General features: G+C 46.8%; 1 protein-coding gene across 8 annotated transcripts in view; it reads left to right on the forward strand.

The window, feature by feature from the left end:
• Window positions 1–13,260, forward strand: part of LOC118376230 (guanine nucleotide exchange factor DBS-like) — a 113,048-nt gene that overhangs the window by 9,579 nt on the left and 90,209 nt on the right. For 2 of the 8 annotated variants that reach the window (XR_008089841.1, XM_052493205.1), the window contains exon 1: window positions 8,537–9,748. The exons of 1 other annotated variant lie outside the window; for it this stretch is intronic. Coding sequence is in view for 5 of the 7 variants with exons in the window: in XM_052493205.1 (XP_052349165.1) it covers window positions 9,667–9,748 (82 nt within the window). In the remaining 2 variants the exon portion in view is untranslated. Of the gene's footprint in view, window positions 1–8,536; window positions 9,749–10,858; window positions 10,935–13,260 lie in introns of those variants that run through there. 5 more of the 8 variants (XM_052493207.1, XM_052493208.1, XM_052493211.1 and 2 more) reach the window with 4 other exon arrangements.

A 13,260-nucleotide genomic window follows, 5' to 3' on the forward strand; every position in this document is an offset into this window, starting at 1 on the left:
TGAGTGATGGTAGAGAGGAAGGAGTCATGGACAGGTGAGTGATGGTAGAGAGGAAGGAGTCATGGACAGGTGGGTGATGGTAGAGAGGAAGGAGTCAAGGACAGGTGAGTGATGGTAGAGAGGAAGGAGTCAAGGACAGGTGAGTGATGGTAGAGAGGAAGGAGTCATGGACAGGTGAGTGATGGTAGAGAGGAAGGAGTCAAGGACAGGTGAGTGATGGTAGAGAGGAAGGAGTCATGGACAGGTGAGTGATGGTAGAGAGGAAGGAGTCATGGACAGGTGAGTGATGGTAGAGAGGAAGGAGTCAAGGACAGGTGAGTGATGGTAGAGAGGAAGGAGTCAAGGACAGGTGAGTGATGGTAGAGAGGAAGGAGTCATGGACAGGTGGGTGATGGCAGAGAGGAAGGAGTCATGGACAGGTGGGTGATGGTAGAGAGGAAGGAGTCAAGGACAGGTGAGTGATGGTAGAGAGGAAGGAGTCAAGGACAGGTGAGTGATGGTAGAGAGGAAGGAGTCATGGACAGGTGAGTGATGGTAGAGAGGAAGGAGTCAAGGACAGGTGAGTGATGGTAGAGAGGAAGGAGTCATGGACAGGTGAGTAATGGTAGAGAGGAAGGAGTCATGGACAGGTGAGTGATGGTAGAGAGGAAGGAGTCATGGACAGGTGAGTAATGGTAGAGAGGAAGGAGTCATGGACAGGTGAGTGATGGTAGAGAGGAAGGAGTCATGGACAGGTGAGTAATGGTAGAGAGGAAGGAGTCATGGACAGGTGAGTGATGGTAGAGAGGAAGGAGTCATGGACAGGTGAGTAATGGTAGAGAGGAAGGAGTCATGGACAGGTAGGAGATCCACCCTTCCTAGTCCTCAAGGTCTTCCAAACCTCATATTACTGGACCAAGACTGCCTCACATAAAGACAGATACCTCCCTGTGTTTCTTTGGACAAATCACCTGTCTCTCTGGTCTTTGATGAAGCTTTTGTTTTTAGCAGTCTTTTTGTTGTCTGTTGTTAGGTAGAATGAGATTTCCCTCCGGCCATGAGAGAGAAATAGGACAGCCTTTCACCCTGAACCATGCCCTCACACTGATCATAGTAGACAGCAGAGAGAGAGTCAACGAGAGATAAAGATTTAGTCATCATCTATTACTGTCTGTATACTGTGCGTTCTGCGCTGTACAATTCAACTCAACTTGCAGTGTGGCAGGCACACACACCATACAACACCGACCTGGCTGACTAAATTCTAGTTTTGTCTTTGTGATTTCTAATCTGAACTGCACCTTGCTGCAGAAAGACTCTCTCTCTCTCTCATCAGGAATATAACGTGTTGTAATCAGCAGAGAGTGTGTGGTGATCACTTCGCTCCTCTATTTCCTAACTGGCTGATTTGACCTACTTACAGTCAATCCACCCACTCGCACATCTACAAATGTAGGATCTTCATTTGATCACTCTTTTGTTGCTGAGAATTTTCATGCGCAGCAGGAAATGCAGATGAGCTTAGTGATGTACATAAATTCACTGAAAACCTGCAATAACACACAGAAGTGTTCCACTTCTCCAGCCATTACAATGAGCCTGTACTCCTATAGCTCCTCCCACCAGCCTCCACTGCTAAACACAGTCTCTTAAAACTAGCTTAGACCCTATTTGACATAATCTGAGGTGTTTATGTTGTGCCCGCTCTTGAATACAGGGTGGGTGTGATTTCAGTCATAGAAATATAACTCATAGAATGGACCTCTCCCTTCAGATCACTGCAATTTAGCTGGTACACGTTTGAATTCAAATGTTAAAATCTAATGACAACCACAAAGATGGCCCCCGATCCACCAACCATCAAATGTCAACTTAAATACTCATGTTGTTTCTCAATTGATGCCCGGGCACAACACAGAAACCTCAGATGATGTAAATAGGGACTAAAGTAATAGGGACATATGTGCCAATATGGATTTTTTGTTTGAGTTTACACATCTTTAGATCATTCATGTTTAATGTTAAAAAAAGGACATTTTTATTAAAAAATAAATGATAAAATATGACAACCCTGTTTGTACACTTTTAAATTAAATTCATCTTAGCCGTTTTTCTTTCCAGGGATGAAGACATGAAAGTCTCATGGTATGGTTGGTTGTGCTAAATAGATTCACTTTGAGCACTTTTATCTATTGAATGTTTTGGTATTCAGGTCCAAAAAGTCACTTTCGGAGCACTTCTACAACAGGCAAATACGTATGGAAGGTTTTGTTCAAATTGAAAAGGGGTGCAGTCAAAAAGTGATTGAATTCAAATGGATTTACCCTGTAACTGATCTGTCTTATGATAGTGGCCATCATCTGAAAAAATGGTTGATAATGTGCATGACAATGAAAAGCCGAGTAGTTCTATTTAAAAGCTATGCTTCTATTTCTGCTCATGGGGTTTACATAGGGAGGGAATGACTGGCTTCAGATCATGTTACAGCATTATAACACAGGGAGTGTGTCTGACAATGTTCCTGCTTTTCTGGCTGCATGATTTGAGGCAGATGGAAAACAAATTTTGTCCACAGCCAGAACAGCTTCACCTTGACTCCTGTTTCTGTGGTTTATGACCAGCAGGGTTGCCAGGAGCCCATGCTTGTTTTAGATTAGTGTTTCTCAACCCATTCCTTGAGGACTGCCAGGATGGGCATGTTTTCATTCTAGCCCAGAATTCTCGAGCCACAACTCAGTCTCAAGCTTGACAAACAGGGAACTGAGTTTCAATGTTCGGCGTTTTGAATTAAGCTCTGTGTGTTGGAGTGTGTGTGTGTGTGTGTGTGTGTGTGTGTGTGTGTGTGTGTGTGTGTGCGTGCGTGCGTGCGTGCGTGCGTGCGTGCGTGCGTGCGTGCGTGCGTGCGTGCGTGCGTGCGTGCGTGCGTGCGTGCGTGCATGCGCAAAGTGCGTGCGTGCGAAACAGAGAGTGAGAGGAGAGGGGTATAGAGTTGGAGGGTGATGAGAGGGTATAGAGTGGGAGGGTGATGGAGAGAGAAGAGGGTATATAGTGGGAGGGTGATGAGAGGGTATAGAGTGGGAGGGTGATGGAGAGAGAAGAGGGTATATGGTGGGAGGGTGATGAGACGGTATATAGTGGGAGGGTGATGGAGAGAGGACATGGTATATAGTGGGAGGGTGATGGAGAGAGGAGAGGGTATATAGTGGGAGGGTGATGGAGAGAGGAGAGGGTATATAGTGGGAAGGTGATGGAGAGAGGAGAGGGTACATAGTGGGAGGGTGATGAGGAGAGGGTATATAGTGGGAAGGTGATGGAGAGAGGAGAGGGTATATAGTGGGAGGGTGATGGAGAGAGAAGAGGGTATAGAGTGGGAGGGTGATGGAGAGAGTATATAGTGGGAGGGTGATAGAGAAGAGAGGGTATAGAGTGGAAGGGTGATGGAGAGAGTATATAGTAGGAGGGTGATGGAGAGAAGAGAGGGTATATAGTGGGAGGGTGATGGAGAGAGGAGAGGGTATAGAGCAGGAGGGTGATGGAGAAGAGAGGGTATAGAGTGGAAGGGTGATGGAGAGAGGAGAGGGTATATAGTGGGAGGGTGATGGAGAGAGGAGAGGGTATATAGTGGGAAGGTAATGGAGAGAGGAGAGGGTATATAGTGGGAGGATGATGGAGAGAGGAGAGGGTATAGTGTGGGAGGGTGATGAGATGGTATATAATGGGAGGGTGATGGAGAGAGGAGAGGGTATATAGTGGGAGGGTGATGGAGAGAGGAGAGGGTATATAGTGGGAGGGTGATGGAGAGGGGATAGAGTGGGAAGGTGATGAGAGGGTATAGAGTGGGAGGGTGATGGAGAGAGGAGAGGGTATAGAGTGGGAGGGTGATGAGAGTGTATAGAGTGGGAGGGTGATGGAGAGAAGAGAGGGTATAGAGCAGGAGGGTGATAGAGAAGAGAGGGTATAGAGCAGGAGGGTGATGGAGAGAGGAGAGCGTATAGAGCAGGAGGGTGATAGAGAAGAGAGGGTATAGAGTGGAAGGGTGATGGAGAGGGTATATAGTGGGAGGGTGATGGAGAGAGGAGAGGGTATATAGTGGGAGGGTGATGGAGAGAGGAGAGGGTATAGAGCAGGAGGGTGATAGAGAATAGAGGGTATAGAGCAGGAGGGTGATGGAGAAGAGAGGGTATAGAGTGGAAGGGTGATGGAGAGAGGAGAGGGTATAGAGTGGGAGGGTGATGGAGAGAGGAGAGGGTATAGAGTGGGAGGGTGATGGAGAGAGGAGAGGGTATAGAGTGGGAGGGTGATGGAGAGAGGAGAGGGTATAGAGTGGGAGGGTGATGGAGAGAGGAGAGGGTATAGAGCAGGAGGGTGATAGAGAATAGAGGGTATAGAGCAGGAGGGTGATGGAGAAGAGAGGGTATAGAGTGGAAGGGTGATGGAGAGAGGAGAGGGTATATAGTGGGAGGGTGATGGAGAGAGGAGAGGGTATATAGTGGGAGGGTGATGGAGAGAGGAGAGGGTATATAGTGGGAAGGTAATGGAGAGAGGAGAGGGTATATAGTGGGAGGATGATTGAGAGAGGAGAGGGTATAGTGTGGGAGGGTGATGAGATGGTATATAATGGGAGGGTGATGGAGAGAGGAGAGGGTATATAGTGGGAGGGTGATGGAGAGAGGAGAGGGTATATAGTGGGAGGGTGATGGAGAGAGGAGAGGGGATAAGAGTGGGAGGGTGATGGAGAGAGGAGAGGGTATAGAGTGGGAAGGTGATGAGAGTGTATAGAGTGGAAGGTTGATGGAGAGAAGAGAGGGTATAGAACAGGAGGGTGATAGAGAAGAGAGGGTATAGAGCAGGAGGGTGATGGAGAGAGGAGAGGGAATAGAGCAGGAGGGTGATAGAGAATATAGGGTATAGAGCAGGAGGGTGATGGAGAAGAGAGGGTATAGAGTGGAAGGGTGATGAGGAGAGGGTATATAGTGGGAGGGTGATGGAGAAGAGAGGGTATAGAGTGGAAGGGTGATGGAGAGAGTATATAGTAGGAGGGTGATGGAGAGAGGAGAGGGTATATAGTGGGAGGGTGATGGAGAGAGGAGAGGGTATAGAGCAGGAGGGTGATAGAGAGGAGAGGGTATAGAGTGGAAGGGTGATGAGGAGAGGGTATATAGTGGGAGTGTGATGGAGAGAGGAGAGGGTATATAGTGGGAGGGTGATGAGGGGGTATAGAGTGGGAGGGTGATGGAGAGAGGAGAAGGTATATAGTGGGAGGGTGATGGAGAGAGGAGAGGGTATATAGTGGGAAGGTGATGGAGAGAGGAGAGGGTATATAGTGGGAGGATGATGGAGAGAGGAGAGGGTATAGAGTGGGAGGGTGATGAGATTGTATATAATGGGAGGGTGATGGAGAGAGGAGAGGGTATAGAGTGAGAGGGTGATGAGAGGGTATAGAGTGGGAGGGTGATGGAGAGAGGAGAGGGTATATAGTGGGAGGGTGATGAGAGGGTATAGAGTGGGAGGGTGATGGAGAGAGGAGAGGGTATAGAGTGGGAGGTTGATGAGAGAGGAGAGGGTATAGAGTGGGAGGGTGAGGAGAGGGTATAGAGTGGGAGGGTGATGGTGTGGTGTGCCTCTTTCCTTCTCTGCAATGTTCTCATCAGTATGGGAGAGAGAGGCAGCTCCTCTCATCTGTATTCAAAGCCAGTAGCACAACAGGAGCAGGAAGCACAGTCTGTCAGCTTGCCTGTCCCCTACTGCTAATAACACTGACTGACTAATAACACTGACAAACTAATAACACTGACTAACTAATAACCCTGACTAACTAATAACCCTGACTGACTAATAACCCTAACTAACTAATAACACTGATTAACTAATAACCCTGGCTGACTAATAACACCGACTGACTAATAACCCTGGCTAGCTAATGACCCTGACCAACTAATAACCCTGACTGACTAATAACCCTGGCTGACTAATAACACTGACTAACTAATAACCCAGACTAAGTAATAACCTTGACTGACTAATAACCATGGCTGACTAATAACCCTGACTAACTAATAACCCTGACTGGCTAATAACCCTGACCAACTAATAACCCTGACTAACTAATAACACCGACCGACTAATAACCTTGACTAACTAATCACCCCGACTAACTAATAACCCTGATTAACTAATAACACTGACTAACTAATAACCCTGACTAACTAATAACCCTGGCTGACTAATAACACTGACTAACTAATGACCCTGACGAACTAATAACCCTGACTGACTAATAACCACGGCTGACTAATAACCCTGAGTAACTAATAACCCTGGATGACTAATAACACTGACTAACTAATAACCCTGACTGGCTAATAACCCTGACTGACTAATAACCCTGACTAACTAATAACACCAACTGACTAATAACCTTGACTAACTAATAACCCCGACTAACTAATAACACTGACTAACTAATAACCCTGACTAACTAATAACACTGGCTGACTAATAACACTGACTAACTAATAACCCTGACTGACTAATAACTCTGGCTGACTAATAACCCTGACCAAATAATAACCCTGACCAACTAATAACCCTGACTAACTAATAACACTTATTCCTAGTTTATATGCCTAATACCCAAACACTCAGCAGCTGCAATTTTCCTCATCAACTATTCACAATAACAGTAGAGAAATCTAGTCTGCCAGTTTGACCAGCTCCCCCAGTCAATGACTAGTCACAGCACTTCTCAGCTTTCTCAACTGAACATTTAAGTCCTCTAGTAGTCCAGAGCCTTCATTTAACTAGTGAGCCGTGTGTGATTCACTAGCATGACTGATTGTGTTCGCATTTCACCATGGGACAAGGGATAGACTGGACACGGAGGGAGGAGGGAGGAGGGAGAGAGGGAGGGGAGAGAGAGAGAGGGGAGAGAGATTAGAGCAGAAGAAGTGATGGCTGTATAATTAACCCCAGCAGAAGGAGATTTGTGCTGAAATGGCTGCCCTATATTTCTACCCCTCCACCTCTCCTCTTCTCTCCTCTTCTCTCCTCTTCTCTCTCTCTCCTCTCCTCTCCTCTCCTCTCCTCTCCTCTCCTCTTCTCTCCTCTCTCCTCTCCTCTCCTCTTCTTTCCTCCTCCTCTTCTCTCCTGTTCTCTCCTCTTCTCCCCTCTTATCTCATCTTCTCTCCTCCTCTTCTCTCCTCTTCTCTCCTCTTCTCTCCTCTTCTCCCCTCTTCTCTTCTCTCCTCTTCTCTCCACTCCTCTCCTCTCCTCTCCTATCCTATCCTCTCCTCTCCTCTCCTCTCCTCTCCTCTCCTCTCCTCTCCTCTCCTCTCCTCTCCTCTCCTCTCCTCTTCTCTCCTCTCCTCTCCTCTCCTCTCCTCTCCTCTTCTCCCCTCTCTCCTCTCCTCTCCTCTCCTCTTCTTTCCTCCTCCTCTTCTCTCCTCTTCTCTCCTCTTCTCTCCTCTTCTCTCCTCTTCTCTCCTCTTCTCTCCTCTTATCTCCTCTTCTCTCCTCTTCTCTCATCTCATCTTCTCTCCTCTTCTCTCCTCTTCTCTCCTCTTCTCCCCTCTTCTCTCCTCTTCTCTCCACTTCTCTCCTCTTCTCTCCACTTCTCTCCTCTCCTCTTCTCTCCTCTTCTCTTCTCTTCTCTTCTCTCCTCTTCTCTCCTCCTCCACTCCTCTCCTCTCCTCTCCTGTCCTGTCCTCCTCCTCTCCTCTCCTCTCCTCTTCTCTTCTCTCCTCTTCTCTTCTCTTCTTTTCTCTTCTCTTCTCTTCTCTTCTCTCCTCTCCTCTCCTCTCCTCTCCTCTCCTCTTCTCTCCTCCTCTCCTCTTCTCTCTTCCTCCTCTCCTCTCCTCTCCTCTCCTCTTCTCTTCTCTCCTCTTATCTCCTCCTCTCCTCTTCTCTCCTCCTCCTCTCCTCGTCCTCTCCTCTCCTCTCCTCCTCCTCTCCTGTCCTGCCCTCTCCTCTCCTCTTCTCTTCTCTTCTCTTCTCTTCTCTTCTCTTCTCTCCTCTTCTCTCCTCTTCTCTCCACTTCTCTCCTCCTCCTCTCCTCTTCTCTCCTCCTCCTCTCCTCTTCTCTCCTCTTCTCTCCTCCTCCTCTCCTCCTCTCTCCTCCTCCTCTCCTCTTCTCTCCTCCTCCTCTCCTCTTCTCTCCTCTTCTCTCCTATTCTCTCCTCCTCCTCTCCTCTTCTCTCCTCCTCTCCTCCTCCTCTCCTCTTCTCTCCTCTTCTCTCCTCTTCTCTCCTCTTCTCTCCTCTTCTCTCCTCCTCCTCTCCTCCTCTCTCCTCCTCCTCTCCTCTTCTCTCCTCCTCCTCTCCTCTTCTCTCCTCTTCTCTCCTCTTCTCTCCTCCTCCTCTCCTCTTCTCTCCTCCTCCTCCTCCTCCTCTCCTCTTCTCTCCTCTTCTCTCCTCTTCTCTCCTCTTCTCTCCTCCTCCTCTCCTCTTCTCTCCTCCTCCTCTCCTCTTCTCTCCTCTTCTCTCCTCCTCCTCTCCTCTTCTCTCCTCCTCCTCTCCTCCTCTCTCCTCTCTCCCTCTCTTTCCTCCTTCGCTCTCAAAGTGTATGTGCTGCACTCTGGCTCCCTGAGCTATTGACAGCTCGGTCGTGATGACGTTCAGTGTCGGGCACGTTGCAGATCAGTCAGTCCTGGTTGAGGCAGAAGTGACAGCCGGACTCAGAGCACTTTGCCTCGGCTCAGGTTGGCTCGGCTCAGGTTGGCTCGGCTCAGGTTGGCTTGGCTCAGGTTGGCTCGGCTCAGGTTGGCTCATCTTTGATGGAACTGGACATTTGTTTCTGGCTGCGTATATGATCTCTACCTGGACTTTACTGTACGTTGGCCTGTGTGCAATATAGTAGGCTAAATCCACACCTCTCCTCGCAGCCTACATGTGAGTGTGTGCTGAATCACTCCTGTGAGTGATAGTACATCGCAACAGAGCCAGATCTTTTCGTTTGTGTGTGTGTATCGGACAAGAACCTCTTGGGGTGAGTTTTCAGAGCGGTCTGCCTGTATCTCTGTCAGGGTACCTGTGGATGTGTGTGTTTCTGTGAGTGTGGGAGCAGCGTGTTCCCTCATGTCTGTGCATGAGTTTCTGCTGGAAGGGGAAGGCGAGGTGCCAACCCGGATCATGAACAGACTGAGTCAGATGATCCAGAGCCTGGACATCTCTGGCCTGGCCTCCCCCTTCACCCCCACAGCCAGCCAACTCTTGGACGGACTGGAAGTGGAACGGTAGGAGAGTGTGTGTGTGTGTTTCGTGGGTCATTTCCTCTGGGATTGAAAGCCTGGCTGGATTTCTTTAGAGCAGCGAGCCCAGATCATCACAGGGTTTCCTGTGGGCTTCCCTGCTACCCACTAGGGTGTGTGTGTGTAGAGTCCTATCCCAAGTTACCCTGGGACCCTTTAACAAATATAAAAGGAGACAAGCAGTAGTCTGAGCTGTAGGATTTAACACGGTCCACAGAGCACTAACTGCATGGTTGTTATACATCATGTGGTAGCAGTGACGGTGGTACAGCCCAGTTTGGGAGAGAATTAGCAAAGCACAGTGTTAGAAGCAATACAAGTTAGCTATCATGAGGGCATTTTTATAGTAGTTGCACAGTGGGAGTAGTTTGCAATAGTGGATACTGTAGTGATAACATCAGTAGAGAACCTCCGAATCCAGGCCTCCAGACAGGGGGAGAGACATGCTGAGGAAGCCCAGGAAGAGCCCTCTGAGTCGGACAAGCTGCAGTGGGGAAAAGATACCCCTGGTGCCACTGAGATCGAGTGAGTCAGTTTTGGTCTTAGCTGTGTGTGTGTGTGTGTGTGTGTGTGTGTGTGTGTGTGTGTGTGTGTGTGTGTGTGTGTGTGTGTGTGTGTGTGTGTGTGTGTGTGTGTGTGTGTGTGTGTGTGTGTGTGTGTGTGTGTGTGTGTGTGTGTGTGTGTGTGTGTGTGTGTGTGTGTGTGTGTGAGTCTACAGTGATGCTCCACTGCATGTATAACCTTGCCTTGCTGAAATGTATGCAGCTTTCTCCATGACTCTTGTTTATGTGTACCAGTTTCTTTCTCCATGACTCTTGTTTATGTGTACCAGTTTCTTGCTCCATGACTCTTGTTTATGTGTACCAGTTTCTTGCTCCATGACTCTTGTTTATGTGTACCAGTTTCTTTCTCCATGACTCTTGTTTATGTGTACCAGTTTCTTGCTCCATGACTCTTGTTTATGTGTACCAGTTTCTTGCTCCATGACTCTTGTTTATGTGTACCAGTTTCTTTCTCCATGACTCTTGTTTATGTGTACCAGTTTCTTTCTCCATGACTCTTGTTTATGTGTACCAGTTTCTTGCTCCACGACTCTTGTTTATGTGTACCAGTTTCTTTCTCCATGACTCTTGTTTATGTGTACCAGTTTCTTGCTCCATGACTCTTGTTTATGTGTACCAGTTTCTTTCTCCATGACTCTTGTTTATGTGTACCAGTTTCTTGCTCCATGACTCTTGTTTATGTGTACCAGTTTCTTGCTCCATGACTCTTGTTTATGTGTACCAGTTTCTTTCTCCATGACTCTTGTTTATGTGTACCAGTTTCTTGCTCCATGACTCTTGTTTATGTGTACCAGTTTCTTGCTCCACGACTCTTGTTTATGTGTACCAGTTTCTTTCTCCATGAAGGTCTTGTAGATATTGAGAGTGACTGAGTCTGGCTCTCACTAAATGTCACTGCTCATTGCAACCTCTCTCTGTTCCCCAGTAGTCAACATTATGGGCTGTATGAAATGGAAGGGGTTGATGTATGTGTGTACTACATGTGTCTCCTCCCCCAGCAGCTCTGTTAAAACCATTATCTCTGCTAAACCCACCTGTCGTATTAACCCTGAAATGTCCCCCTGGGTTTCAGAGCTCTGTGTTGCAGAGTAGGGGGAAAAAGGGGGGAAAATACTGTCACCACCTTCCTTCCAAGGTTCATGAACAGAGTAAGACTTTGTCAAATAAGTTTATCTTTCTCTCTCACTCACTACCTCTCTTACTAACTACCTCTCTCACTAACTAACTACCTCTCTCACTCACTACCTCTCTCACTAACTACCTCTCTCACTAACTAACTACCTCTCTCACTCACTACCTCTCTCACTCTCTTTCTCTTTCTCCCTCTTCACCCTTCATTATTCATTACTTTATTGCAAAGCTTAAATACCACAGTAGTCCACCCCTCTCCCTCTCCATCTCCAGATAGTGGAGGCATTGGATCAGCGTACTTGTCTCTGTCTTTATGACTGACACTACTAACCTCAGCCACCCCTGTCCCCGGGTCACAGAGCAAACACACGTCTCTCACACAAACACGTTCATTTGGTTTTGTATAACATTTGAGACCTAACTGTTTTACGACTACAGCGCCTGTATATAGGGCCAGATAATAGTTTGATAATTTAAATAGAATGGGTAAGAATGGCCTCATTTGTGGTAGAATGGAATCTTTTAACAAGCCATCTATCAATAGCCTCTGAATGACTACATTTTGTCAGAACAGTATCTGTCATTGAGAAGTCCGTTTAGAATCAGGTCTTTGAATGGTTTTGGAAGAATGCACTCTTTGATTGAGATAGTTGGAGAGAGACAGACAGACAGACAGACAGACAGACAGACAGACAGACAGACAGACAGACAGACAGACAGATAGAATAGCCTCTTTCTTTGAATGGTGTTGCTGGAATGCCTACAAGGCCAGCATCCCGGAGTCGCCTCTTCACTGTTGACGTTGAGACTGGTGTTTTGCGGGTACTATTTAATGAAGCTGCCAGTTGAGGACTTGTGAGGCATCTGTTTCTCAAACTAGACAGTCTAATGTACTTGTCCTCTTGCTCAGTTGTGCACCGGGGCCTCCCACTCCTCTTTTTATTCTGGTTAGATCCAGTTTGCGCTGTTCTGTGAAGGGAGTAGTACACAGAGTTGTATGAAATCTTAATTTCTCGCATGGAATAGCCTTCATTTCTCAGAACAAGAATAGACTGATGAGTTTCAGAAGAATGGTATTTGTTTCTGGACATTTTGAGCCTGTAATCGAACCCACAAAGCCTGATGCTCCAAATACTCAACTAGTCTAAAGAAGGACCATGTTATTGCTTCTTTAATCAGAACAACAGTTTTCAGCTGTGCTAACATAATTGCAGGATGTTATAATGATCAATTAGCCTTTTTAAAATGATAAACTTGGATTAGCTAACACAACGTGCCATTGGAACACAGGAGTGAGTGATGGTTGCTGATAATGGGCCTCTGTACGCCTATGTAGATATTCCATTTACTACATTAACAATGTCTACACTGTATTTCTGATCAATTTGATGTTATCTATTTTGATGCTTTTCTTTGAAAAACAAGGACATATCTAAGTGACCCCAAACTTTTGAACAGAAGTGAATGTTTAGACCCAAGGTTGACAGGGGAGAGAGTGTAGGAATCACACATGAAGGAACTGTCAGATATATGTTAATGGCAAAAATATGAAGGGAGGGACGGAGATAGATACAAGGATATGGGTGGAGGGGGAGAGAGAGTGGAATCTGGAGGATGGATGGAGGGAGAGACAAATAGCAGAAGTATGGAGGGAGAGTTGAAGGTGTATTTGAGGCCAATGGAGGGGAAAGAGGGACGTCTGTTGGGATTTCTCTGGAGGAGGTAGAGAGATACCACTGTTTCTCCTGCTGCTGCTACTGGTTACAATGTGAGTGTTACAGCACAGCTCTCTCTCCGTCTCTCTCTCTTTCACTCTCTCTCCCTTTCTCTCTTTCACTCTCTCTGTCTCTTGCTATCTCGATCTCTTTCTCTCACCGGCATCTGTCTCTCTCACCACCTCTCCGTTTTAACTTCCAACTCTCTTTTCCCCTGACCGTATGTCTATCTCTGGTCGACTAAATCTCTCTATTCCTCTCTCTGTTTTGGCTGTGATCAGTCTTTATGTGAAGGATCTATTTTCTCCCTCTTGTTTTTTCTCTCTCCCATCTCATTTGAATCCCTCTCTACAGACTCTGTGTTGTGGATGACAAGGAAATGTCCAGATGTATTTTATCTGTCCACTGTGGCTATGGAAATCCAGTGTTGACATTGATGCATTTAATAATTCCTTCAGTGTCATCATGACCAGAGCACTCAAACCTTGTATTCATCATGTACACTACCGGTCAAAAGTTTTAGAACACCTACTCATTCAAGGGTTTTTCATTATTTGTACTATTTTCTACATTGTAGAAAAATAGTGAAAACATCAAAACTATGGAATAACACATATGGAATCATGTA

This window comes from Oncorhynchus keta, chromosome 34 (genome assembly GCF_023373465.1).
Source record: "Oncorhynchus keta strain PuntledgeMale-10-30-2019 chromosome 34, Oket_V2, whole genome shotgun sequence".
Lineage (NCBI taxonomy): Eukaryota > Metazoa > Chordata > Actinopteri > Salmoniformes > Salmonidae > Oncorhynchus > Oncorhynchus keta.